The sequence below is a fragment of the Ascidiella aspersa genome, chromosome 8 (assembly GCF_963924565.1).
Source record: "Ascidiella aspersa chromosome 8, kaAscAspe10.2, whole genome shotgun sequence".
Classification (NCBI taxonomy): domain Eukaryota; kingdom Metazoa; phylum Chordata; class Ascidiacea; order Phlebobranchia; family Ascidiidae; genus Ascidiella; species Ascidiella aspersa.
The window spans coordinates 19,190,927-19,215,749 of record NC_139454.1 but is presented as its reverse complement, the minus strand read 5'-3'; the positions used below and the strand labels follow the sequence as shown (position 1 = coordinate 19,215,749).

The following is a 24,823-nucleotide window of genomic DNA, read 5'->3' as shown; positions in this document are numbered from 1 at the left end:
TTCCTATGTTTAGTTTTGAGGGATGAAAAAAAGTCTGTGCTTTTTGTTGGAAAAAGGTTCCAGACCTGCGGCACACGCGACACTTCAGCATTCAGGCCTTTGTTAGAGCAGAAACGTTTCGAAATTACGGCTGCAAGGGGATGCCGTCAACACAATATTCTTAGACGACTTGAGGGCATTTTATTTGCAGTTTTTTTGCTTTGGCTTTATCTTGGTTTTAGTCATTTGTTTAATGATGCAGCTTAATAATGATTGTCGAAGTCAGAAAGTTCGAGTACATCGGAATCAACTTAATAAAACCCAATAATGATACAAGTCGGTATCGCAACGTCTTTTTTACGATTATGTTGATTGACTCGATCTTTTAGGATTTTACGTTCATTATTAAGCTTCATTAAAGATTCGTGCAATAATGTATTCAACAATGTGTCTTTACAATTTTTATTGGCTATTGCGCTGCTGAAGTCCAAAACAAGAGTGGCTCGCAAAATAGTTTAGGCTTGTGGATGTAGAACAACAAATTAACTCCTTGTTGTGTACCTGAAAGACTACTTACGCGATGCAGCCGTTTTGACTGAATCAACTCGCCTTGCATTTAAACCAGTGGTCCTCGAACTGTTTTTGGCTCGCGGCACACTAAAAATATCTTAAATATTTCTCGGTAAACTTTTAATAACAAAAGAATAATAGAGTAAATTTACAATCGCCCTTAACACACGACAAATTAGATTTAAATGTCTCAATACTTGAGTCTATTTCAAGTCAATGATTGCGTGTATGCCTATTTGTAATACAGATGCTAAGTTTGGCGGTACACTTGACAATTTTTCGAGGCACACTAGTGTGTCGCGCCACACATTTTTGAAATCACTGAACTAAACACCGCCTTTTAACATTTTTACGCGGCGAAATAAATGCTAAACCTAAGTGCGACAGCGAATTACTGAACGTTTTGTTAGTGAACAAAACACAAGACAAAGGCATAAATAAAACCATGCCATCATTGCAGCGGGCGTTCATGGTTGTTTCTCGACTTTCTCCCCTTTTTTAGCCTGCGTAGCTCAAGCGCTGGTCCCGGCATGGCTGAGGTCTTGAGTTCGAATCCCACCGCAGGCTAGTTTTACGAACAGGATGCAGCAGGCAACGGTGGTATGGTTGTTTTTCGACTCGCTTTCCTCTGAGCCTGTGTAGCTCAGTTGGTAAAGCGAAATTCCCGGTAAGGCCGAGGTCGTGAGTTCGAACCGTACCAAAGGCTATTGTTTTTCTAACCTCGCCATGTTTGCATGAAAATCGTTAATTAGTCAAACTGATTCCGATGTAGTGTGATACGAGTGACGTTAAGGCGATCAAACGGACCACTTTTGAAGGGATAGATCATAGTTGTTGTACTCGTATGTGGTATTTTGTAGCATTGATAAGTTCGAATTCAATTCAAATTGGCCATGTCTTCCTATTACATCTCCGTTGGTATAAATTTTAGAGCAATCTTCCTTATTATTAATTGTCAAAAAAACAAATTAACGTCTTGAAATATACTGCAGTCGGAAAAGGGTTACAAATTGCTGCAATTCACTTCACTGAACTTTTTGTTAAGTGAACAAAACACAAATATGGTAATAGTAGAGATAAAAGAATGACACCATTGCAGCAAAATCCAAGCACGTAAACTATATACAGCAGTCGGCGAACCAAACGATTCAAACAGAACTTTTGTGTTCAAGTTCAACCGTCAAGTTAAAACGCCGTCCGCCTGCGAAGCCCGCGGAACGTCAGGAAGGGCGGGCGCGTTGCTGTGACGTCGTGTTACGTCACAAAGCTTCTCGACCAGCGCCACGGCATGTGCGGTTTGCCTTGCTCGTTTTCGAACGTGATTCTATGGCGCGACAAAATACCGCTTATAGATGAAGATGGGTCGTTGTTGTCATCGATGTGCGAATGCTCGAGTCGCATTTGCGCCATTGTGGATAAAAATACCAGTTGAATTTGCTGCTGCACATTGTTGTGCAATCGAAAGCGACTGGCGCGTGCGTGAATGGCCGGACGACGTACTTATGCAAGGCTTATTGTATGGTGCTGCTGCTGCTGCTGCTGCTTCTGCTCATGATTTTAGATTTGGATTGTTTCGTTCTGTTGTTTTGTTAGGTCTATGACGATATACAGTGAAGTTTATGGTTGGCCATAACGAGCAAAGACGGTGGTTGTTGTTTTTGAATGTTTATAAAGATTATTATCATATGACGTTTGAGTGGCATATTTTTGGAAAGTTAAACTAGAAGAAGGTTACTACTTACTACACCCTAGAAAAGCTTCACACAAAAGCAAACATTTTTTTTACATAGTTGTCTCCTACAAATATTTTCAGATCAGCAAATGGTCAATATGAGTTGTAATTTTTAAGCATATAGCCTTTTTTTGAAATTTTTTACGTAAATGACAACGGTTAATATGCAGTTGTTTGTTAGTTATTTACGGATTATTACTCAAGGCCTTTAAATTTTGACAATTAGTCTTTATTGGAGACTTTGCAAACTATGCTTAGCGGAATACTTGGTCATTTAAATATTCTTGTGAATCAGTGTTTGATGAACTAGTTGTCTCGTACTTTTCATGTGCTTGTCGTTTGTAAGACATTTGCAAATTGTTGCTTAAAACCTTTAAATTATTGGCATTTTATATTTGTTGAAGACTTTGCTAAATGTGCTAAGCAAAAGTATTCCAATTGTGACGCAACAGTGATCGGTTAAACACTAGGAAATTTTCGTTAGCGAAAGTAATCGAATTATGCGTGAACATGTTCACAAGACTCGGCTCAAGACAATTTTAACAAGCTAACTAAGCATAATTGTTCATCTTACTTGTTACAATATGAATGATTTAAAATGTCTTGACAGCGCAAGAATTTGTTTTAAGTTATTCTGTTACAATCCTAGTGATAAACGAAAACTTTAGATTAAAGCTTGTGTTTTTTTAGAAAAGTACGTTATAGATTCGCCAGGTACAAATTTTTATCAAATAGCTTTTTTGGTTGTTTGCAAAGATAAAATGTTCAGTATATAGCTTACGGTAGGAATTTATTTAATCAACCAGTATATGATGAAATTTGTTTTTACCGAAATATGCTTAGTCCTCATAATTTGGGTTTGTATATTGGTTTTAAACTTGCGTTCCCATAGAACAAAGAACACGCACCAGTTCACTTTTTATGCCAATTAAATGTAACGAATTGTTGTTTTATACAATTGCTAAGTTTTTATGTCCTGTATAACCCAAGCGAAATTAATATTTTAGGTAATTAATTCATGTTTTTTTAGGACAATTTTTTTTTTACAAAAATGATATTAGACGAGCCTTAGTATTGTTAACTGTCCGATAACAAGAAAATAATTTGTGGCCCTGCGAATTATTTTAGTTGGACATCGTTATTTAAAGAGACTGCCTATAGGGAACGCCTTAATGTCCACCATCGTTGCAATGACTGAGGGCAAAGACATGCTTGACTGATTTTAACATTTTGTTCTTCCTAACCTTGAAAGCACCCGCCTTGACGAAACTTCCTTATCCGTAGCACTGCAGTCGAAATATTTACTCAAAGCTTAACGATACGCAATGAAAGTGTATTTGCCAGGCTTAAAAAAGGTAATTCTTACCGGGGAATGTAAAATTTCGTTTTGCTTTACCAAACAGTAAAAATCAGAGATTTACCAAACGTAATGAAAAGTCGTAGTGTATTTGCCCAGCGTTGGGAATTTCGACTGGGAATGCTTTAGGTTAGGTGAAAAGCTATTCAGAAGAAGGAAATAAAGTTGCGGTGCTATGTAAATGCCTCCAACGCCTCTGAACGTAATGAAAACAAACCCAGGAACCAAGCTTGATCTATACTCCCCCCCTAAAATTCAACAATGCCCCTTTGTGCGGAACAAAGGCACCGCGCTCGCGTTCGTCCTTCTGTGTTCGCGCGCGTCACATAAAATCTATTTAATAATTCATACGTTAAATATTAGATCGTCCGGCGCTTGTTCGACAAGGGAGACGTTTTATTTTCCCCGTGTTACAACGTTTCGCTTTTGCCGAAGGTAACCTTCTAGTCGTGGATTGACGGGCGATGCACACTATGCCACAATAAGCCGTCCCCTGCTAATGCAACTGCGCCTTAAACGCTGCCAGTCACCGGGTTGCCACCAAGTTAAACGTCTTTTTTGATGTGCCTTTGAGTTTGATTGTATTTTGGAAAGTCTTTGAAAAACCCTATGTGGTTTCAAATGCTTTTTGAATTTGTTTTATGTCCAGCTTAAGTGATGTGTGTTACGAAAGTGGTGGGCCGCGGAGCCGGTGGAAAACAACCCGAGTCCGACTCCCGATATCCGAGTCCCGAGTCCGGCCAAATGTACCGTACCGATTTGTTTCGAGTCCCGAGTCCGGTTCCGACTCTACAGCCTGTATTTCACCCATTTACGGAACTCAAATGACCTTGATATTCAGCAATCCGCTCATAGAAGTTTTATATAGTTTAGCAACCCACAGTATATGGTTAGCAAATTGTCTAGTATTTAACCTTGCATTCGAACTCGGCAGTCTAGCAAGACTACTCGGTATTACTCGAATCTCCGCGTCCGAAATTCGCTTGTGCATTATATAGTACGTAAGCGTTGTTCATTGTAAGTCGTAAAGGAGGGAAGCGTAGGATGGAGTAAGACTCAGCTATTTATCTTCTGTGATGCAAATATATTCGTTTTGGAGCATAATGGCTGAAGGTTATAGTAAGACGTAGCGAGAATATGAAAGCCCATGCACTGGCATGCAGTAGTATAGGTAGCATTTTGTAAGTTTCGAATAACTCTTTAATCTTTTTCAACATAGCCGTTTTTGTCTTTTCTCCATAGAGCCGGCAATACACTTTGAAGCATAATTGTTGGAGTTTGTGGTAAGACGCAGTAAGAATATCAACAACGTTTAAAAAGCTACGTTCTTCTGTATGGGCTTTAATATTCCCTCTACATCTAACTAAAACCTCCAGCCATTGTCTTAAGATTTATTTAAAACGTTTACAAATGCTACCTACTTCTGAATGGGCTTTGATATATATTTTGTTTCTCAATATGTTGGGACCTGATAAAGCAAACTTGTAAAAAAGCTCGTCGGTATTAAAATATACAGAATCACTTTGATTTTCAGCTTGTGAACCAGACAAATTACAACGACCGACAAGGATAGGTTTACCGCTCTTATAAATGATTTCTTGATTTGCTGGCTTCCTTCAAGCGACCAATGCGCAACAACAATAAACCCTTAAACTAAGCGGCACTTCGTCGTAGGACGTAGATGAACCACTCTTGTGTCTTTCCCAACGCGCTCGCCGGACCGTGACGCGATCCCCACGTCCGCTCAGCGAAGCACGACGCCCGACCGTCGCCTAATCATGTCGCACCATCATCACAAGAACCTGACTCGGCAAAGTTCTCGCGACGAGGTTGCCGCAATGCCGCCAGGGCCCGGATACAACCTCAACATCCGACGGCGCAGCTCTGTGACGCAGCGCGTGACGTCACTGCCCGGTGATGTAACGGTGACGTACCAGCGCAGCCGCAGCAACCCGGTCATATCTGAGAAGCGTCCGGTGCTGAAGCAAAGCCGCCTGGAGCGGCGACGCAGCGCTGTTACCTTCCCGTCGACTTATAGAAGCCTGAATTCGCCGGCTGTTTTGCCGCCAGCACACAGCGGCGGACTTCGAGGCGGTGTTAAGCTCGCCCGCCGGCTTTCGGGCCGCAGAACCCCGTCGACCGGTTCGGCCGAGCCCGAGTATTGCTGCTACTTGCCGCGCATGCCCAAGCAGCACAAGCAGCACAACGACTGGTCAACGCTGGTCGAGTGCCTCACCCACAGAGGACAGGGTAGAAGGGTCAGTCCTACAGAGATCCTGATACGAAAGAGTCTCGAGTATGTTGGCCTTGCTTTTTGTTGCCTCTGCCCGTTTTAAAATGCTACCAAACGTCTAGACGGAATTTAGGGACGTTTTACGTTTCGCGTGACGAACTTTGGGTCGAAACTGGGGGTGTCTGTGTGTGGGGGGAGGAAATCTCTTAGGGCTTGTAACCTTTGGCTGAAGCTTGATATGTTGTGTAGCTTCGTTGGTTATGCGATGGCTTCTTTAAAGGCCTTGCTTATATTTTATTAAGTTTCCCAACAGAAAAGCGGATTATATGTTGTTGTTTTTTTATACAAAGGAGATAGCTAAATGTACCAACAAGAGTTAATAAAGTCTTGAATTTGCCATGAAAATGCATAAAAAATATTATTATTATTTGTAATATAATTCAAGTCAACTATGAAACACTCAGTTAACCAATGAACACTAACCTGGAAAGTTATTATCTAGTTCAAAACTTTCACCCAAGAAGTGCTTTTATTTTTATTATTGATTTAACGACAATCAGGTGGCAGTCTTACGACTAAAGAAAACCTTTTGTCGTGACACAAATTACAACAAGTAAAAAACGGTTTACGAAACAATACGTAATAACTCAATAGTACATTAGGAAGAATTTACATCAGAATCTACGCGAAGCTAACAGAAAGTGATGCACAGCGTTATTTTTGGTTTACCGCGTAAAACACGAGACTTAAATCTTGTGTTTTATTTGTTGTTTTTTATGTTTTAGGAAAGCGATCCAGAAAGCCGGTTACAACATGAATGAGTTGGTGTCCGCTACCACAGCCGGGTTTTCCCCCAACCTACAACAAAGGAGCATTCAAAAGACGGAACTTGACTGGACGGTAAACCACTGTTTTAAACAAGTCGTTTTAAGTGTATTTTAGTCCAAGTCATTTGATTTGCAAAATAATCTTAACCCAGGTTAAGAGATTTTCAAACTACACAAAGTCCAAGTCAAGTCATCTTGAAAAATAACGTACGTCCAAGATATTTTTCAAACTGTTAAAACTGCAAAAAACTCATTAATACATACAGAGCATTATACATTACAACCAATAAAACAAAACAAACAGAACCCAAATGACCTGACTTTTAAATTATTCAAAGCTAATCAACAATTTAGGAAACAATAATTCATTATTTTGAAAACTACGCTTGGAAATAAAAATAAGCTGTTTGAGCAATATTCCTGGTCCTAGTCAGTCAACAGTGTTTGTGCCTTTGTGGTGTTAACAATCGATATTGTTCTATTGGAATGTACAAACAATGGTTTCCACAATTGGAGATTTCATTGTCACACAAACTACAACCAACAACCTTTACTGTGAAAAATATTGACTAGGTCATAAAATATTTCACCTGGTTTCAAAGTAAAAGCTTTATTAGTTCTGAATATTATTAACTCAATTAACAAACAGGAAATAAGTTTTACTTATTCCGACGTTTTGAATTATTTCGTTTAGTTTCAAAAATATTTTTTCAAAAAAATTGCGTGATTTTGAAGGTTGTTTTATTAATGATAAAATTAGCTTTAACAATGATCAAAGATGACAAACAACGAGGAAACAACCCTTGTGCATGGCAACTGCTACCTTTCCTAAATAAATATGGCTGTTTTAAACAGTTTACAAAATTCATCTGTTTTATTGCTAATTCCCAGTAAATTGGTAAAATATTGTTTTACTTTGGATCTATGAATGTTCCAACACTGTAAGGTTTATTTTGTATCTTATTTAACAAAACTGTCAATGAAGTTGTTCTCAACGTATTGAATTAAGCTGTCAATTAAACCCAAACTTGGCCAAAATTAAGTCAATGTCTTAAATGTTGAGTCACGGTTTTCAATTGGCTTGGCTTAACTTGACTTAAGTCTTTTGTTTAGACGAGTTACTTAACTTAAACTTAAGATTTTGTGTCAAATAACTTGGGTTGAAATTATGTGTTTTTATTAGTTTTTTTTTAAATTCGGTAAATTATCTCAATTTTCGCACGAAAAACAATTAGCGTGCTAAATATTGCTTTATTTTTAGTTGCACCAATTTGAATAGTTGAAAATTTTATTTTTATGCCAACTACTTGACGTGAAGTGTAGACTTGCTCTCATAATAACTTGAATTGTTATTTTTTAAATGACTTGACGGAGTCTTGACTTGTGACTTGGAATGGGACTTAACTTGTTATTTTTTGCAAAATACCTGACTTAGACTCAAAAGACCTGACTTCCACTCATTTTTTAAATGACTTGACTTAGGCTTAAGTCGTTTACAAATGACTTATTTAAACACTGGACATTTGCTTTACAGTTAGGTTTTCCACAATTTGTTAACGGTTCTGCGGTTGTCTTTTAAAACGTCGTGTCGTTTTAATTTCAGGAAAGTGCCGTTCCGGACGACCACCTTTGGGCTCCCACCAACGCATCGGGCGACCTTTGTTACGTCGGAGAGCAGAATTGTCACGTGAGCATGAACAATTGCGTGATGTGATAAGCGGTAGATTTCTTTAAATTAATTAAGGACAATTAAATTGTGGCACCGAGTGAAAATCAAATCTCGTACAGATGTAGGTAGCATTTTGTGAACGTTTCAATCAATCTTAAGATAATAGGTTGAGGTTGTAGTTAGACGTAGAATGATTATTGTCAAAGCCCTTAAACAAAAGTAGTGTTTTAATAATTCTCAATATAATGGCTGGAGGTTGTAGTAAGATGTAGAGTCATCCAGTTGTTGTGGTCCAAACAGTTGAAAATTGGAAAATCCATTCTAGTGAGCGAATTGAAACGCATCAAATTCTGCGAAAGCTATGTGTGCATTGTACATGGTCAGTGTTTTTTTTTAAGGGACCGAAACGGTCCCCCAAATTTCTCCAGCGGTTTCCCAAATTTTGGACTTGCAACTTTTTGGTATTTAAATGAAACACTTGCGGTCTCTTAAAACTACTTAGCGGGCACCCAAACCAAACCTTAAAAAACACCCTGTACATGGTTAATAACGGAGGTATTTGTGCAATTCAAAATTTGGGTTGCCTTAACATATATCATGAAACGACGCATACGTTTTTAAGTATCTTAGACAATACAAACGAATATTAGGTAGTGTGCAGTTTTCCGTGTTACATATAACAAACCGTTTGGCATATTACACTATACCAATAGTTGATATTGTGTTTTATGTATTGGAGCATAATGACTGGAGGTTGTAGTAAGACGTAGTACGAATATAAAAGCGTATACAGAAGAAGGTAGCATCGAAACGTTCAGAATGATACCTACTTCTGTATGGGCTTCGACATTCTTACAATGCTGTATGCAATTTGTTGTTTTTTTTTAAAAAAGGCTACAGTGGCCGAATAACGATTTTCCATTGTTGCTGATTTTTTACAGAAATCTGGTCCGAGGAAGAAATGTTCGGCATGCCACATTGTTGTACATGACTCCTGCTACAGCCAATTAGTCCGGGTAGGTTTACTGCCCTTCTACTTAATCTACCAACGCAGGACTTCAATATTGTCGCTCAACGCGGGGTGCCATGTTGTGCAGTTAATAGGACCTCTTCTTATCAACCGAGCTATTGATTCGTTCAACATAGACCACCCAAGTAGCATACATGGGCAACTAGATATATTTTGGGGCACACTATGCACGGATCTGTAATGTATATTGATAATGAATTGCAAAGCCAAAAAGATCAAGTAAATCTACACCATCTACACTGTCATTCGATTAAACACCAAAATTAAACACCTGAAAGGGGCGAAATGTCAGCACGTTTAAAATTAAACATGTTTAAATTCCAGGTGTTTAGGCTTTTGCCGTTTATTCTGCCAGGTGTTTAATGCTAGTATTCAGTGTTTCCAAACAAATTTCACAATATATTATGAGGTATACAATTTTATTATTCCAAACAAAGCGAATAATAATATAAATATCGCATTTTTAATACAATGCAGGTGTTTATGCAAACAAAAATGCGTATGTGATAAAAAGAAAAACAGAGAAAAAGAAGATATTTTACAAATTTGAAACCTTTTTTTAATATTTATAATTGCTATGTTTGGCAAATTTTTAAGGTGGGGCCTTTCGTACATTGTTTAAAAACATATAAAAACACAGAGCAGTAGGATGGATAACTTAAATCCCGTGTATATTAACAGGCTCGAATATCAATGAAATATAATTTAACAATTCGTTCAACAAGTGTTGTTCTTCCACAAATGTAATGTCCATTCCATCCACTAATATACCAATGCAGAAAAGCTGCTGTGCCGTCCACCCCAAAGGTTTGCCCAATAAAGGCCTCGAAGAGCTTTTCTTTTTAGAAGACGAGTTGAGCATGGCTGCCTAAGAAATAAATTTAGATCAATATATTACACTGCAGTGATTAAATTATACACTATCACTGAACAACTCTCAAGTTATTCACCAGAACCACTACATGTCATGTCATAAAAATATGTTTTAGTTTGTCACCAATCACTACAAAAGCATATTATTATGACATGTACTAGGTTTGGTGGCAATGTACTCTTTGAGCATAGCATTAGAAAATGTATTATTTATGTTACACTGTAACCTAAAGACATCGCAATGATTACAAAACAAGTTCATTTTTATTGTATTAATATCTTCATGACCCACTAAAATTAAAAAAAAAGGTTCACCCTACTATGAAAACCCAATTAAATCATTAAATAATTTCAGATCAAAAGTAAATATGTGAACCAAAATATTGTATTGGCCATTATGTTTTATCAAAATAATTGCTTAAACTAGTGATAAACAATCTGACCAAAAAAAGTCGCCCATTACTGGGACATGCAGACCAAACATTATACACAAGTTATGGAACACAACACATAAATTAAATATCTATTCAATTATATGTATTTACCACAAATTTTAAGGTTCGATAAATGAACTTGGGAAGAAGAAACTTTTAGTTTGTTTACCTTGTGTATCAATTTTAGTAGATCTATACTCTTTTGTTGTTTTCCAATTGAACTTTGTCACAGACTTTTATTTTACCATCTTACACTGCAGTTAAAATTCCTGCAAATAAATAAAAACTCTAATTATGTAAACTATATCATTTTATTAAAGTGTCAGTAGCATACCAAAAGTACTACATATTAAATTTTACATTTAAAGCTTCAATGTAAGATTTAAACAAATACATTTAAAGCTTTAATGTAAGATTTAAATAAATTAAAACTAAAACACATATTAAAGTACTTCAGAAATTTTACAGAGATAAAAAAAATAATTTGCTGGCTGCTACTAACAAAATAAAAGCCAAATGGGAATAAACTATATTAATGTAAAACATGTAAGTAAAATTTACTTACATTTTTAACCTAATCTCCTGTGAACCAAGTTTTTCTGAAGTTGAAAAGAGCAAATGGTTTGCTGTCATTGATTGCCCTGAAACAAAGCAGTGTAATCTAAATACCTTTAATAATAATGATTTAATAAAAGCATACTTGGCTGTTAACAGAATAATTAAAGTGCTACTTTAGACAAGAAATAGCTTACCAACCTGTTTTGTTTAATTTTCCATGTCTACATTTGTATGGCACCAAACTATTATGAAGTAGTCTTTTACAACTTTCATTGCTTTTGGATTTATGAATGAAATACCTACAATTCTGAAACAATAATCCAATTTCAGACATTTCGTTTTCGCTTGGAAAACTTTTTTTAAACATAAATTTCACACTCTAGACCTGCCCGTCTTCAAGCGTCTTGCACAGCTAATAAAACATTATCACTACACATTTATGAAAAAGCAAATTAAAATAAATAATATATATATAAATCACCACTATACACATTAGTATTTGTTTTACATCAATCTTAGTAACTCGAAAGCCAAAAATACGCCAAACCGTCTTTAACTGTAATGTATAACTTGTACTGGTTAAAAGTCAAACTTTTTTTCGGCATTTTGAATTCCCGCGTTGGTCACAGTCACAGACCAGTGGATATGCTTTGTTGATGTTCATCGGACCGAATCAATTTCAAATAATTTTAATCATGAGTTGATTTATTGAATGTACTTAGAATGTACAATATGACAAAAACTTGTTTTATCACAAAACAAAATTTACTATAAATAGTTAAAATATATCGTAAATCAAACATTTAATAAATAATACTTACTATTCGTCGTACGTTAAACAATTTAAACTTGAAAAATATATAAGCTTCACAGCGATACAGCATTGCCCTAGAAAAAGTCCTTCCCAAAGATTGTGTTCATCACGCGTATTTTATTGCTGGCGCAATTTAAATAGGTCATGGCGGCGCAAGACCGCACAGCTTCGCTTTTTACTTGGGTAGTACAAAGTTATTCGCAAGCTACATAATGAAATCAAATATTGGATTTAATGGCACGTCAAGAACACAAACCAGTATTTTCATGATTGTCGTTATATTTAAAAAATGAAATGACGCCTAATAAGCCGTACAGATGTTAAGTGAAACCATGAATTAAGTCATTCCGTTTATTGTGATCTGTTACGATCAATCGATCATACATGCAAACTTGTATAGTTAAATATTTGAAATCGTACATAAAACAACTGTTCAGTGCTTTAAAATACCAATACCCCTAATCAACATCTTATAACGTCAGCATAAATGACTTGAGCTATTGCTTTACAAGAATGTATCGAATTGACATGTCTAATAATTGACGTGTTAAATTATGAAGTGTTTAATCGTAAACATGTTTAAATTCGTCAATTGTGCTTAAAATCACCCAATAATCGTTGTTAAACACGTCAAAATATCAGGTGTTTAACATAAAAGCGTTCAGGTGTTTATAATTTAAACACCAAAACTAAAATTAAACACAAAGGTGTTTAAATTAGGTGTTTAAGTGTTTAGATTTTAAACGTGTATAGACCGTTTTGGTGTTCAAATTTAAACACCGTTCTGACAGTGTATAGATTCTAGATTAGGATGTGCCGATACGAGCTTGTATCGCATTAACTGAAGATGATACAAGTTCGTATCGAAACGTCTTAATTAAGGAGATATCGATTTACTCGAATTCATTATAGATTATAATTAAAATTAGAGAAAAAAGTTTTTCAAATTAGATTTGGTTTAAATCACAATTGATTCTCATAACAATGTAATGGCAAATAATTCTGCGGGAATGTTGGAATTTTTAGCATAGCCTATACTTTTTAGACTGTAAAATAACTTTCAAACCGTCCCAACCAAAGTGTCTTAATTCAAGTTCTTTGTTCCGATTAAAAGACCAAAAATGACGTTTGACAAAGCAGCATTTGCGGTCCAAATAGATTAGAACTAAAATTAGTCGCATTTGATCTAATTCTTCGAACTAGTCAGCTAGAATTATCCAGTTGTCCAGGCCCGGTTCTCCCATCAGTTATATGTCATTTAATTAACCGGGTACGGCTTCTGTTATCTTGGTAAGATAATCATGTTTGTCTTAGACGTCTCCATAATTTCATTACTCTTTCATAAAGGTCAGTCATTAAACGATAGCCTTGGACAACTAGGAATAATTGGAGATGCCTAGTTCACCGAATTGGAAAGATTTTCTGCTATTTCTAATTCTAAATAATCGATATATCGCTTGGAAGTTCCAATCATACTTGCAATGTAATTTTCTATGTTAGCAAAATGCTACTTTGTCTAGCGTCGTATTTAAGTTTCCCAGTCGAAATAAAGATCGGTCATACAGGTAAATTTTTAGGCCTAAAAATTCCAATCTATATTAGTGCGCTTATAGTTTTTGCCATTTACATTCCGATGAGAAACAAATGAGGGTTCATCAAAATTGATTACGAATTCCGTGATAATTAAATCTAAAAGGCTCGCATTTTAATTTAATCTAATAAATAAGCTGAAGAATTCCTTCGTTTAAGCCAAATAACTCTACAACCATTGCGTTGTAATTTTGGTCAGGAATTTTCAAAATAAAAGCGACCTAGCTCTATTGCAATAATGTTCTCTTATTTGTTTTTCAGATTGGCTTTCAATGCAAAACCACTTTTCGGGAAGCCACTTCCAGAACTGTGAGAGAAGTAAGTTTTCCTTTATTCAAACTGACGCCTTTTTTGTTTTAAACTGGTATTCGGTTTGCTGTTCGCGACTTATTTAGTGTTATCTTTATTCAAAAGCAAAATCCTCTGAAAAATTGACTCGACGGTAACGTTGTCTCGCAGTAGAAGCCATCAAGTCGAAAATCCTCATTCTCATTTGTTTTTATTTTGTTCTTTTTATGATATAATCTCCGTTTTAGAGGAAAGCACGTGAATTGAAATACGATTTTGACCAAAGCTGTTTATATAAATAACTAGATTTATCTGAGTTTTCCAAATAAGATTAGAATTAGAATTACGTCATTTTTGTTTTCTCTAATTAGATTAGAATTAGAACTACCGAATTCCTAAAACAACTAATTTCACCTTAAATTACACTTTAATTTTTATACGTTTTAGCATAGCCTATGCTTTTTAAAATTTACAAATCACCAACAAGGCGTTCCGGCCGAAGAGCTTTGTTTCAAATTCTTTGTTTTGGCTGAGAGACTAAAACTACCGTTGAACAAATTAGCATTTGTGGTGAAATCCGAATTAGATTAGAACTAAAATTAGACCACAAAAGCAATTTAGAAACTATATTAGAATTAGAATTAAACAGTTTGCTCTAATTCAGTAAAATAGAAAACTAGAACTGTCTAGTTGTTCAAGTCTGCAAAGGTGTCAATCTCCTAGTGGAACACCTTCCCAATCGATCTGTTCTCTGGTGTCATTACGCAACTTGGTTTTATGTGGATTTGCAATCAATACTTACCATCAATCAAATTCTAATTACGCGAGCTACACTGTTTCCCTCTAGTTTGTCTTGCGTTCTTCTCTGTCTTTATTTCCAATTATTTTTCCAATTTGGAAGATGCTACACAGCGTTGCTTGCGCCTATGCATTGAGATTGAAATACTGAAATCAATTATCTACAGATGGTCCTCAATCCAAATTATTTTCAAGATGGTTCTCATTCCATTTTTTTTATCTTCAAGTTGTTCTAATCGGCGTTATTATTTCGAAATCTTTTGGCAACTGAAGGCGAATAATTTTGCAAACACAAATACATTTTTTCGCAAATATGATATTTATAAGTGGGAAACGTCACATTACTTTAAGGCAATTTACAAAGATTGGTATAACGTCAGGCACGACAAATACCCGCAGAGAGTCAAAGATGTTAAAAGTATCTTCCACCCCCCCCCTTTATTGTAATATTTGTAAGAACGCAATATTTTATTCTCAAACCGCATTGATCATCATCGAAAGCGAAAACGCCGTTGGGTATTTTACTGGTGTTTATTTTGAAGCGCGTTTGGGCCATTGTGGTGTAAATACCTGGCTTTGTTTGTACTGGGCGTCATTGACCTTTTCGTGGTGGTCCTGCTGAACAATTGCGATCTTCCTGTCACGCCAAATGCGCAGTTGAGTGAGCGAAATATGCAAACCACGTTGTTTCGCCGCGTTAGAGATTTCAAATCTGATGCGGCCCCGATTAAAATAGCTAATTTTTTTGCTTACCGAAATCTTCATTGTTATTTTTTTTGTCGTTCATCTTTCTATTAGATTAGAATTAAAATTAAAGCGTTTCGATTAAACATTTTCTTTTGAATTTTTTTTTTCTTTTGAAAAATGTTTAATAACACACCAAAATATTTTTATTAGACCTAAATGGACTCTTTTTAAAGCCCAAAGAGATACATGGCCCGCTGTTCTAGAGCAAATTGATCAAAATACAAACACACATAATTATTTTCTGAGACCCGCGATACAATATTTATTAAAGTGATGCCCAAAAATTTTTCAATTTGCGTAAAATAAATAGTTTCTTACAATTTTATTGCACCAAATATATGTAATTTTATAAACATGGGATAAAAGCTTCAAGATAGCAAGAGTAGGTTCAACTAAATTAAACCAAAATTAAACGTATATCAGCACTGGACATTTTTAGCGTTATTAATAGGCAAATATTTTTTTTTGTGATTCAGTTGTTAAACTATGTTCCATTCTACTAGCGTAGTGGTTCTCAAACGGGGTGCCGCGGCGCCCTAGTGTGCCATTTCGAATGCTCAAGGGTTCTGAAAGGTATTTGAGAATTTTTATAAATCCAATTTTTTTTGGTCAATTGGTAAGCTTCTTGATAGAACTATTTGGGTACGATTAGAGACCATTATATTATTACATTTCCTACATGTTGTAAGTTGATTGTGTTCTTCCAGTTTCATTAATAGTGACATTTTAGTAAAATGCTCAACGAAAATTCCAGTCGGGGTACCGAAATCTATTTATAATTTTTGAGGGGTGCCGTAAGCCATAAAAGGTTGAGAATCATTGGGCTAGCGCAAGTAAGTTGTAATCCCTCATCGACTGATCCATTCTCCAATATTTTTACATTTCACGTAAACCGGATGCGATAAATCAACCCGATGGTACAAAATATATTGAGTGATTCCCTCACTAAAATCTGACATTGGCGTTTTAGGCGAATTTGAAAACGGCGCAGTGAAATGTTAGTTAGATCAATTTTCACATACCAACTGTTTTTTAGAAAGTAGAGAAAAGCCGTTTGACGGTGCTTTAAATTTGTGTGCTGCTCACCTAAAGAATCAACTACGTTTTTTTAGTGTTAAAATAAATATATATGTACAGAAGTCACTAGTGGCTTTCAACGCTTAGGATTGCTCAACGCTTTATTTTAATATAATTCTAAAACTAAACAGTATAAATTCTACGGCCAAACAATACAAAATAGTAAAAATTTAACATAAAATATATTCAAAGACAATAGGAAAACGGATTTTTTAAAGACTTTTCGATACGTAAACCAATAAAAAACATTTCAAAACTTAATTAGTGAGTCACTACTTTATCTTAAAGAGCTACAAGGTGCAATATAATTCGCTTTTTGAGAGAAGCACGTGAATTGAAATACGATTTTGACCCAAACTGTTTATAATAAAATGCCGATAATGTTTTTCATAAAATATATTGATTGACGTCCACAGGCTATATCACTAAAAGATAAGGAGTGCAACGAGTTCTTCTCAACTTGCAAAAAAATATCTAAAAACAATTTTGAGATTCCGTTAAGACAAATTTAAGGGGCATTTCGGAAAAGTTTGTGAATTATAAAGACTATAATGGGTGTTTAACAACGTTAGTGGTGATGTCCGAAAGAAAACCCGTATGCCCGAAGCATTATTTGTTAACTTATTGTGTAAAGGACTTGTTAGCACCGCTAAGCACAGGCACGGACTTGGAAAACTAGACTTATTTTAGGTTTTTAAAATTAGATTAGAATTAGAATTAGAATTACCAAATTCTTAAAAACCAATTTTAACTAAATTTTTACTCAAAATCTTGTGGTGAAATCCGAATTAGATTAGAACTAAAATGCACAAAAGCAATTTAGAAACTATATTAGAATTAGAATTAAACAGTTTGCTCTAATTCAGTGAATTAGAAAACTAGAACTGTCTAGTTGTTCAAGTCTGCAAAGGTGTCAATCTCCTAGTGGAACACCTTCCCAATCGATCTGTTCGCTTACGCAACTTGGTTTTCTGTGTATTTGCGATCAATACTTTTTTTCCAATTTGGAAGATGCTACACAGCGTTGCTCGCGCCTATGCATTGAGATTGAAAATCTGAATTCAATTATCTACGAGATGGTTCCCAATCGAAATTATTTTCAAGATAGTTCTCAATCCATTTTTTTAAACTTTAAGTTGTTCTAATCGGCGTTATTTTTTTGGAAATATTTTTGCAACTGAAGGCTAATAATTTGCGAATACAAATAAATTTTTCGCAAATATGAAATTTGTAAGTGGGAAACGTCACAGCACGACAAATACCCGCGGAGAGTCAAATATATTAAAAGTATCTTCCACCCCCACCCTCCGTTAGAGATTTCAAATCTGAAATAGCTACTGACGAAATCTTCATTGTCATTTAACAGGGTCGGCACAGTATTAATGCTAGTAACTCGACCTGGGCATGTCCTGCTATTGCACTGACTTCACCTTGCTATTTATTGAGCTTGACTAAACTTGAACTTTAGTTATTTCGCAAATGATTTAACTATGACTTTCCAAAAGACTCATTTACAATACTGCCTTAATTACTTTTTTAGAACATCATATCGTAATTAGCTTGATAATAATAAATGCCAAAGCCCAAAAGGTCGAGATTAAGACGTTTTGATACTAACTTGTATAATCTCCAGTTAATATGACCACATTTTTTTACTTTGTTAGTCGATGATTGTTCACCATCATTGGGTTCACAGACGAAAGCAGGAAGGAAAATGCAAGCACTGTGGCAAGGTATAAACCCACTTACTGTTTCTGGTTGGAGATACTCTTCTGTCTGTGTCTTTTCAGTTACTGCGATGACCTGGCATTTGCTTCTATGATTAAACAATATTCTAAAACAATGCTTCGAATTATGAAGGCTCCTTTCATTGCGGGGTTAAACTTTTATCAGCCTGAAACCAAGCTCTTTAGGCCTATAGTTTCCAACTATTTTTTGTTTATTATGAAAAGTCAACGAAATACTTTGTAAACTATTCAAAAATACCCAGCGACACATTTTGATCAAACGTTTATCAAATTCTCGCATCTTAGAATAGCGTTTTTAGTGAAACAGTTTTCATTCAATTCTTTTTCAGTTTTAAAACAAGGAAAGCGAGCCTACAAGCTTGAATGCAAAAACACAATTAAACAAGTACACTTCGTTAAAATCGCACAGAAGTTGCTCTGACCTATACGGACCATTCTTTATTTTGTCGCTTACACCAAGGATTTGCTTTTGGAAAGAAAGTTTTCAGTAACTTCATTAATGGCTTTGCAAGTCTGGAATGAATGAATATAAAGAATGCATAAACTTACTGAAACATACATGTAAATAACTTTATGGTATTTTTTTGCAGTCTTTTGAGAAGCGATTTGGATTTCGGGAACCGACAAAGGTACGAGTGATACTTTTAAAATTTTGGTTTTGCATTAGGACAATTCGAAACACTATTTTGACTTTGTGAATAGAAAAATTGTATTCCTGGAAATTAATTAAAATGTGGTGTTAAATGATTACTTTAGAAGTTGTGGGTTACTAGTTTTCAAATTTGTCTGGTGGTTCTAACAGAATTACTCCTCCCCCCGCCTATTTTATTGGTAGTTTTTATATTTTATGGGGGGGTATTTTGACAACGAAGTAAGATTCTACCTTTAATCACTGAAAATATTAAAAGTAGTGTTTAGGCTTGCTTTATTTTTAATAGAACTAGATTTCCAAGTTGTTTTTATTTTTAGTGGAAATTAATTCAAATATTAGATCATTTTAGTCGTAGTTAAGCATTATTTCACTGCCGGTCTTTTTGTTTTGTTGTAATTTAAAAAAACGATAATCTTAATCATTTTTTTTTCAGCGGTTATGTCACTAAAATTGATATTGTTTCTATTTAAACATTATTATAACCAACTAAAAGTTAATTTTTTTATGGAATTTTATTTCGTCAGATTGTGGCCATCAGTTGCTCGTGGTGTAAGGAAACTTTCCACAACAAAGTCGGCTGCTTTCAGATGCACAAAATAAACGAACCGTGTTCGATGGGCGATTTTGCCAGAAGTATTGTGCCGCCGACGTGGATTACAAAGGTAAAAAGTTAAAAAATTAAAAAAATTAATAAATCGAAAAAAAAAATATATATAGTTAATAAAATCGGTAAAAAATTTTTAGCATCGTAAACAAAATGTGTCGAAAGTTTTAAAATTGCGAATGATTTTGAAAATGACTTGAAAAATTTTAGGAAGTTTTACAGTTAGAAAGCTTTTTAATGTTTAGGATAAAAAGTGAAAAATATTAGGAAATCGTTAAGAGGCTCGGAAAAAAATTGCTCAAATCAACGTTATGAAACGTGTTTTTCTTTTATTAAAGAAAAAGTGTGAATAGGGCAGGAAATAAAACCAGTGTTGTAATCAAGTCCAAGTTCAGATTGTTAGTTACTGAAGTCAGGTCCTGCTTAAAGTCATTACTAGAACTAGTCAAATCCAAGTAACTTCATTGTCATCCAAAACAAATGTCACACCTACAAAATGGAAACACCCTTCATTCTAAACAATATCACACAGCAAACTGGGAATTTTACATAATAATAATTGACGAAACCTACTTAATTTTGCTGAAATGTATTCAAATAAAGCACTTAAAATTAAGTCGAGTCATTCTGCCCTAAATACTTTAGTCAAGTCAAATCATTTATTTAATACAAGTCAAAGTTATTTAAAAACAGTTACTTATTAAGTCAAGTCCGGTAGTTTTATCATTGACCTAATACATACAACACTGCTAAAAGCTAAATGAATTATTTGTTAAAATATTATTACTTCAAGCTGCTACAATTTTATTAGTTGCTTATATTTCCTTTGTTTATTATAATCAGGTCTAGAAATAGACTGATATAATTACCCAAAATAATAAATTGAGTCTTTGTTAAATCGTATGTGATGCTCTTACGTGTAATAATAATTAAATCAATGTATAGTTCGACATAAAATGTGTGTACCCTACAAAATGTAAAGCTGAAGAGATTTACACGTCCTTTAGTGATAAAAATGTTAAAATACAAGGAAAGAGCGTTGGCATTCGAAGCCTCATTTAAACACTTCTCCCAACCCCAAAACGGTAGGAAGCATCCTGTTTTTCTGGGGAACTTAACTTTAATTTGTGGCCAAGATATTTGGCACAAAAACGCCAGCACTGTGTGCGTCAGTGTTAGTCTTAAAACCATTGAGTGGGAGTTGTAAAACTCCACAGTGCAGGAGTTTCAGCGTAAATGCTTCTCGGAAAAGACGCTAGCGAGCAGATATTTAAAGCAATTTACGGCATTAACACAATACAGACCAGACACTCTTGCCTGCTGCTGCAAAAACCAAATTACCACGTATTCCCACTTGGCTTTCACCTATTCACTGCACTTTAGAAAACGCCTGTTTGTTTGACTGACTGCTGAGAATCGTACAGACCTCTAACGATTATGTTGTCATAACAGAAACATTTTTTTGCCAGATGTCACGTATAGTCGTTTTGTATGCCGCCAGTGTTTTTTCAGCCCACGCAAATGCGATTGTCTTGCGTACTGTTTATTTTGGGGACATTTTCGGTGCGAACAAAGACGCCCCCGCTAAACTTGGACAATGGGGTAGCGACCACAACTCCCTGGGCTGTAACAAATATCCGATGCCAAATGACGTCAATAATATGGCAAATAAGCAAAATTGATCAAACTTGTACACACAATGTTTTTTTATAAGTTGTTAGCCAAAATTTGCTTGTACGCTACAAAAGTAGTTACAGCTTTAATAGGTTTTAAAAAATTACCTTTCAAAGTACAAAACGTTGACTGAGATCCTAAACAAGAACTAAAGGGCGCAACTTAATTCACTATCGGAGTGATTGTATGGGTGTAATTCTGGTATCCAGAACCAATACAACTACTTGCTATCGGGTTTAGGAATGTGCGATATTATCGGATCGGAGCCGATACCCGATACCAATTAATAGTATCGGTACTCATCCGATAATAAGATAAAATTCAGGTCAGAAACTTTCAAAATATCTTAAATTATGAAAAATTCAATCAAATTAAGATATAGTAAGGATGCCTTATTCTGGAGATATATATATAAATCTTTGAAGATCTTTTAATAAAGTCTGACCTGAATTGCTAGTTTCGCTACAGTTATTCTGCTGTTACTGATCAGGAATTAAGATCGACATTTACATTGTAAGAGTCAAGGGGATTTGCAATATCACATTTTAAGTACAACATTTTAAGCTTCGAGTAATGTGTAAAAATTTCAGATTAATAACTACAGTACTCCCGAAATTTTTCACCTACTTTTGAGAGCCGGTTTATATATGATACACTAGGCCAGTGGTTCTCAACCTTTTTTGCGTCATCCCTCAGAAATGATATATAGATTGCGGCACCCTTACAAGAGTTTTCCGTAGGTAAATCACTAGAATGTCACAGTAAACGGATCTTGAACAACACACATCAACTCTGCACAACATAGGAAGATTTATTTGGATTTATTTCTCTCTAATCTTCCACAAAAAGTTGTAAGAGTTAAGCAAAAATCTGATTCTTGAAGATTCGCAAATAGCCATTAAAAATGGCTCACCAGGGTGACGCTGCACCCCGGTTGAGAACCACTGCCCTAAGCTTAGATCACAAAAATACACATCGTGCTAATGAACGTTTCAGTTGCACTTGTCAAAAAGCAAAGAAAGAGGTCCGGACACTAGTTGCCATGGCAACAAACCTCCTTCTGTTCCTCTTGGCGAGTCAGATGATAAACTTGACCGGGAGGTAGAGCAGCTCTATAGAACAGAGAAGCAGGAAAACAAAGCTCTTTAAATTCAGTGATTACTTACTGTTTAATCAATTTCAACCTTTATTTTCCAGGCGTCGCAAATTTGCGGATAATACAAGAAATGTGGCTCTTTGTGTGTATATTCAGTTCAACCTTTATTTTGCAGGCGTCGCAGAAACAGAAATCACTCCGGAATCGATCCAAGAAGAAGCGAGGTTCCGGAGGAACTTGGAGGAAGAAGTCTTCACGCGACAATCGCCAGAAAACCTTCGCTGTCCGCCCAATGCCGCATCAAGCAGCCTTTGTCAGCCCCACTCTGGTCTTCATCAACCCGAAAAGCGGCGGAAATCAGGTCTTTACGCTTTGTAGTTTGCTGATTATTTTTAAGTTTAATTCATTTCATGAAAGTGATATTTATTCATTTTTTGCGTATATCAACTGTTTACCGCTTTCCGCCTGCGATGTTGCTAAATTATACCAACGGATCAGATTATTAATACAAGAAAAAAACAATTAGGTTAAAATATTTAGTCTATTTTTATTAAAACCAACAAATCAAGTTTTAGTACGTACTTTTACCGCATACCGCATGTGGTGTTGCTAAATAATATTAACCATCCAAAAAAGCTATGTTTGATATGAAAATCAGAATAATACAAAATACAAGTATGTTTAAATTTTTAGTCGATTTTTAATACAACCAACAAGTCAAGTTTTACTACTTACTTTTTACCGCTTACCGCATGTGGTGTTGCTATATTCTTTTTATCCAAGATATCGGTATCGCTAACTGTGTTTTTTGTTTCTTGTCTTTTAGGGAGCAAAGCTGATGCAGGCTTTCCAGTGGGCGATCAACCCCCGGCAAATATTCGACCTCAGCAAAGGGGGGCCACAGGAGGGGTAAGTGAAAGGGAATACCCGTTATTTGGGGGTGATTGCGCAAAACAGAATTGCTTAAGGCCCAGCAGTGAAATTACTTCTACCAGTATAGTAATGACTTAAGTTAATAGCTTGACCAAATCGAAATCAGTTTTTAACACAGTTATGAAAAACGCTATATTTTATGTGAAAACATTACCCACGCGTATCTTGTACTGTTTTTTGCACTGTCATTCGAAATTGTGGTAAAATATACAAATATCAAAGTCTGAAAACCTACACAGCCATGTGCAACTTTCCGTTATTTTTTCCAAGTTCGACGTTTGCCACCTTAAAAAATGTTTAGAGAAAGCAACGTCCTCGCGCTTACAAAGACGCATATGGCTACAGAAGTAAGCTGTTTTTTGACAGAAAATTGAAACACTTAAATAAACAACTTAAAAACAGTTTATTTGAAACAATTAAACGTGTCGCCCGTTGTATATTCCCCTCACCTGAAAAACATCGAAAACATAGCAAAGCCTATGCAGAGAATAGTATCTTTTTGAACGTTTCGCATGACTCTTTATTCGTTTTCAACATCTTAAAAAGGTGATGGAAACGTTTGAATTATACCTACGTCTGTATAGACTTTCCCTTGATATTCTTACTACGTCTTACGGCAACCTCTAACCATTATGCCCCAAACCTGAAAAAACGAACTGTTAATTTAAATAAGGTAATGTCGGTTTAAATTGGTTGTACAGTTATGATCAAAATTGTTCGCGAGTCATTGTGAATGCATGGAAACAATAGCTTTATTTCTCGTTAGGCGGCGGCGGTTGCATAATTCAAAAGGTGCTTCTGTTCCATATGTTCAGTTTCCCTGCGTTTAATGAAACGCATTTATATTGCTTCCCTCTAGGTACGTTTCGCATACCAAGCGTGACCGATGGTATTTTAAGCCCGTCTCTAGATTACAACGCAATTTGACGAAGCAACGTATCGGCCTAAACAAACAGAATTGGTACCAAAACATGCGGTGATATTGATTTTAAATGAAATAAAGCATCGTCAGTAATCCCCTTAAATTCATATTGATTCTATAAAGCGTGTAAATACGTTAAATATGTATCAAATTCGTACAGAAATATTTAAAACTGTTGTCATTTGATACTGATAAACACCAAACCTTTATTTGAGATATGATATTTGTTTTAGTTCTTGCTATAAGCTTTATGGCAGGGGTGTCCAACATAAGGCACGCAATGTGGCACGCGACCTAATAAAAAATGGCACGCTTAATATTCGAAATATATATTTCCTACTCTAGAACTACCTTCGCAACCCAAAGTGGTACAAGGGCCGCATACTTTGTTGATTCGTGCGTAATTGTGCAGCTGAAATTCAGTCAAAAACAAAATTGCCTTTTTTGGTTTAAATTGGCAAAACGTTTAATTTAAAACTATGTTTGACGCATTAGTTGTTAGTTAAACCGCACTTTGCAGATATGGCGCAACCTGCCATGGCATAGCCATAGAGTATGCATTGCGCTTTTGGGCTGAATAAATTTCCTTAAAATCGACATATTAAGAATGCATTAAAA

The 24,823-nt window shown here is 35.5% G+C and overlaps 1 protein-coding gene and 1 long non-coding RNA gene across 2 annotated transcripts in view; one reads left to right on the top strand and one right to left on the bottom strand.

Annotated features, from left to right (window-relative positions):
* Positions 1–4,715: 4,715 nt before the first annotated feature.
* Positions 4,716–24,823, top strand: part of LOC146136724 (diacylglycerol kinase zeta-like) — a 43,750-nt gene continuing 23,642 nt past the window's right edge. The window contains exons 1-11 of the mRNA XM_083395889.1: positions 4,716–5,734; positions 5,792–5,934; positions 6,657–6,771; positions 8,302–8,385; positions 9,309–9,383; positions 13,928–13,984; positions 18,241–18,309; positions 18,915–18,953; positions 19,501–19,638; positions 22,526–22,711; positions 23,177–23,259. Coding sequence (XP_083252015.1) covers positions 5,417–5,734; positions 5,792–5,934; positions 6,657–6,771; positions 8,302–8,385; positions 9,309–9,383; positions 13,928–13,984; positions 18,241–18,309; positions 18,915–18,953; positions 19,501–19,638; positions 22,526–22,711; positions 23,177–23,259 — 1,307 coding nt within the window. The 5' untranslated portion in view covers positions 4,716–5,416. The remainder of the gene's footprint in view (positions 5,735–5,791; positions 5,935–6,656; positions 6,772–8,301; positions 8,386–9,308; positions 9,384–13,927; positions 13,985–18,240; positions 18,310–18,914; positions 18,954–19,500; positions 19,639–22,525; positions 22,712–23,176; positions 23,260–24,823) is intronic.
* Positions 9,660–11,348, bottom strand: LOC146136725 (uncharacterized). The gene is made up of 3 exons (XR_014501600.1): positions 11,270–11,348; positions 10,874–10,973; positions 9,660–10,265 (listed from the first exon to the last, which is right to left on the bottom strand). It is a non-coding gene; the product is annotated as an uncharacterized LOC146136725 (long non-coding RNA).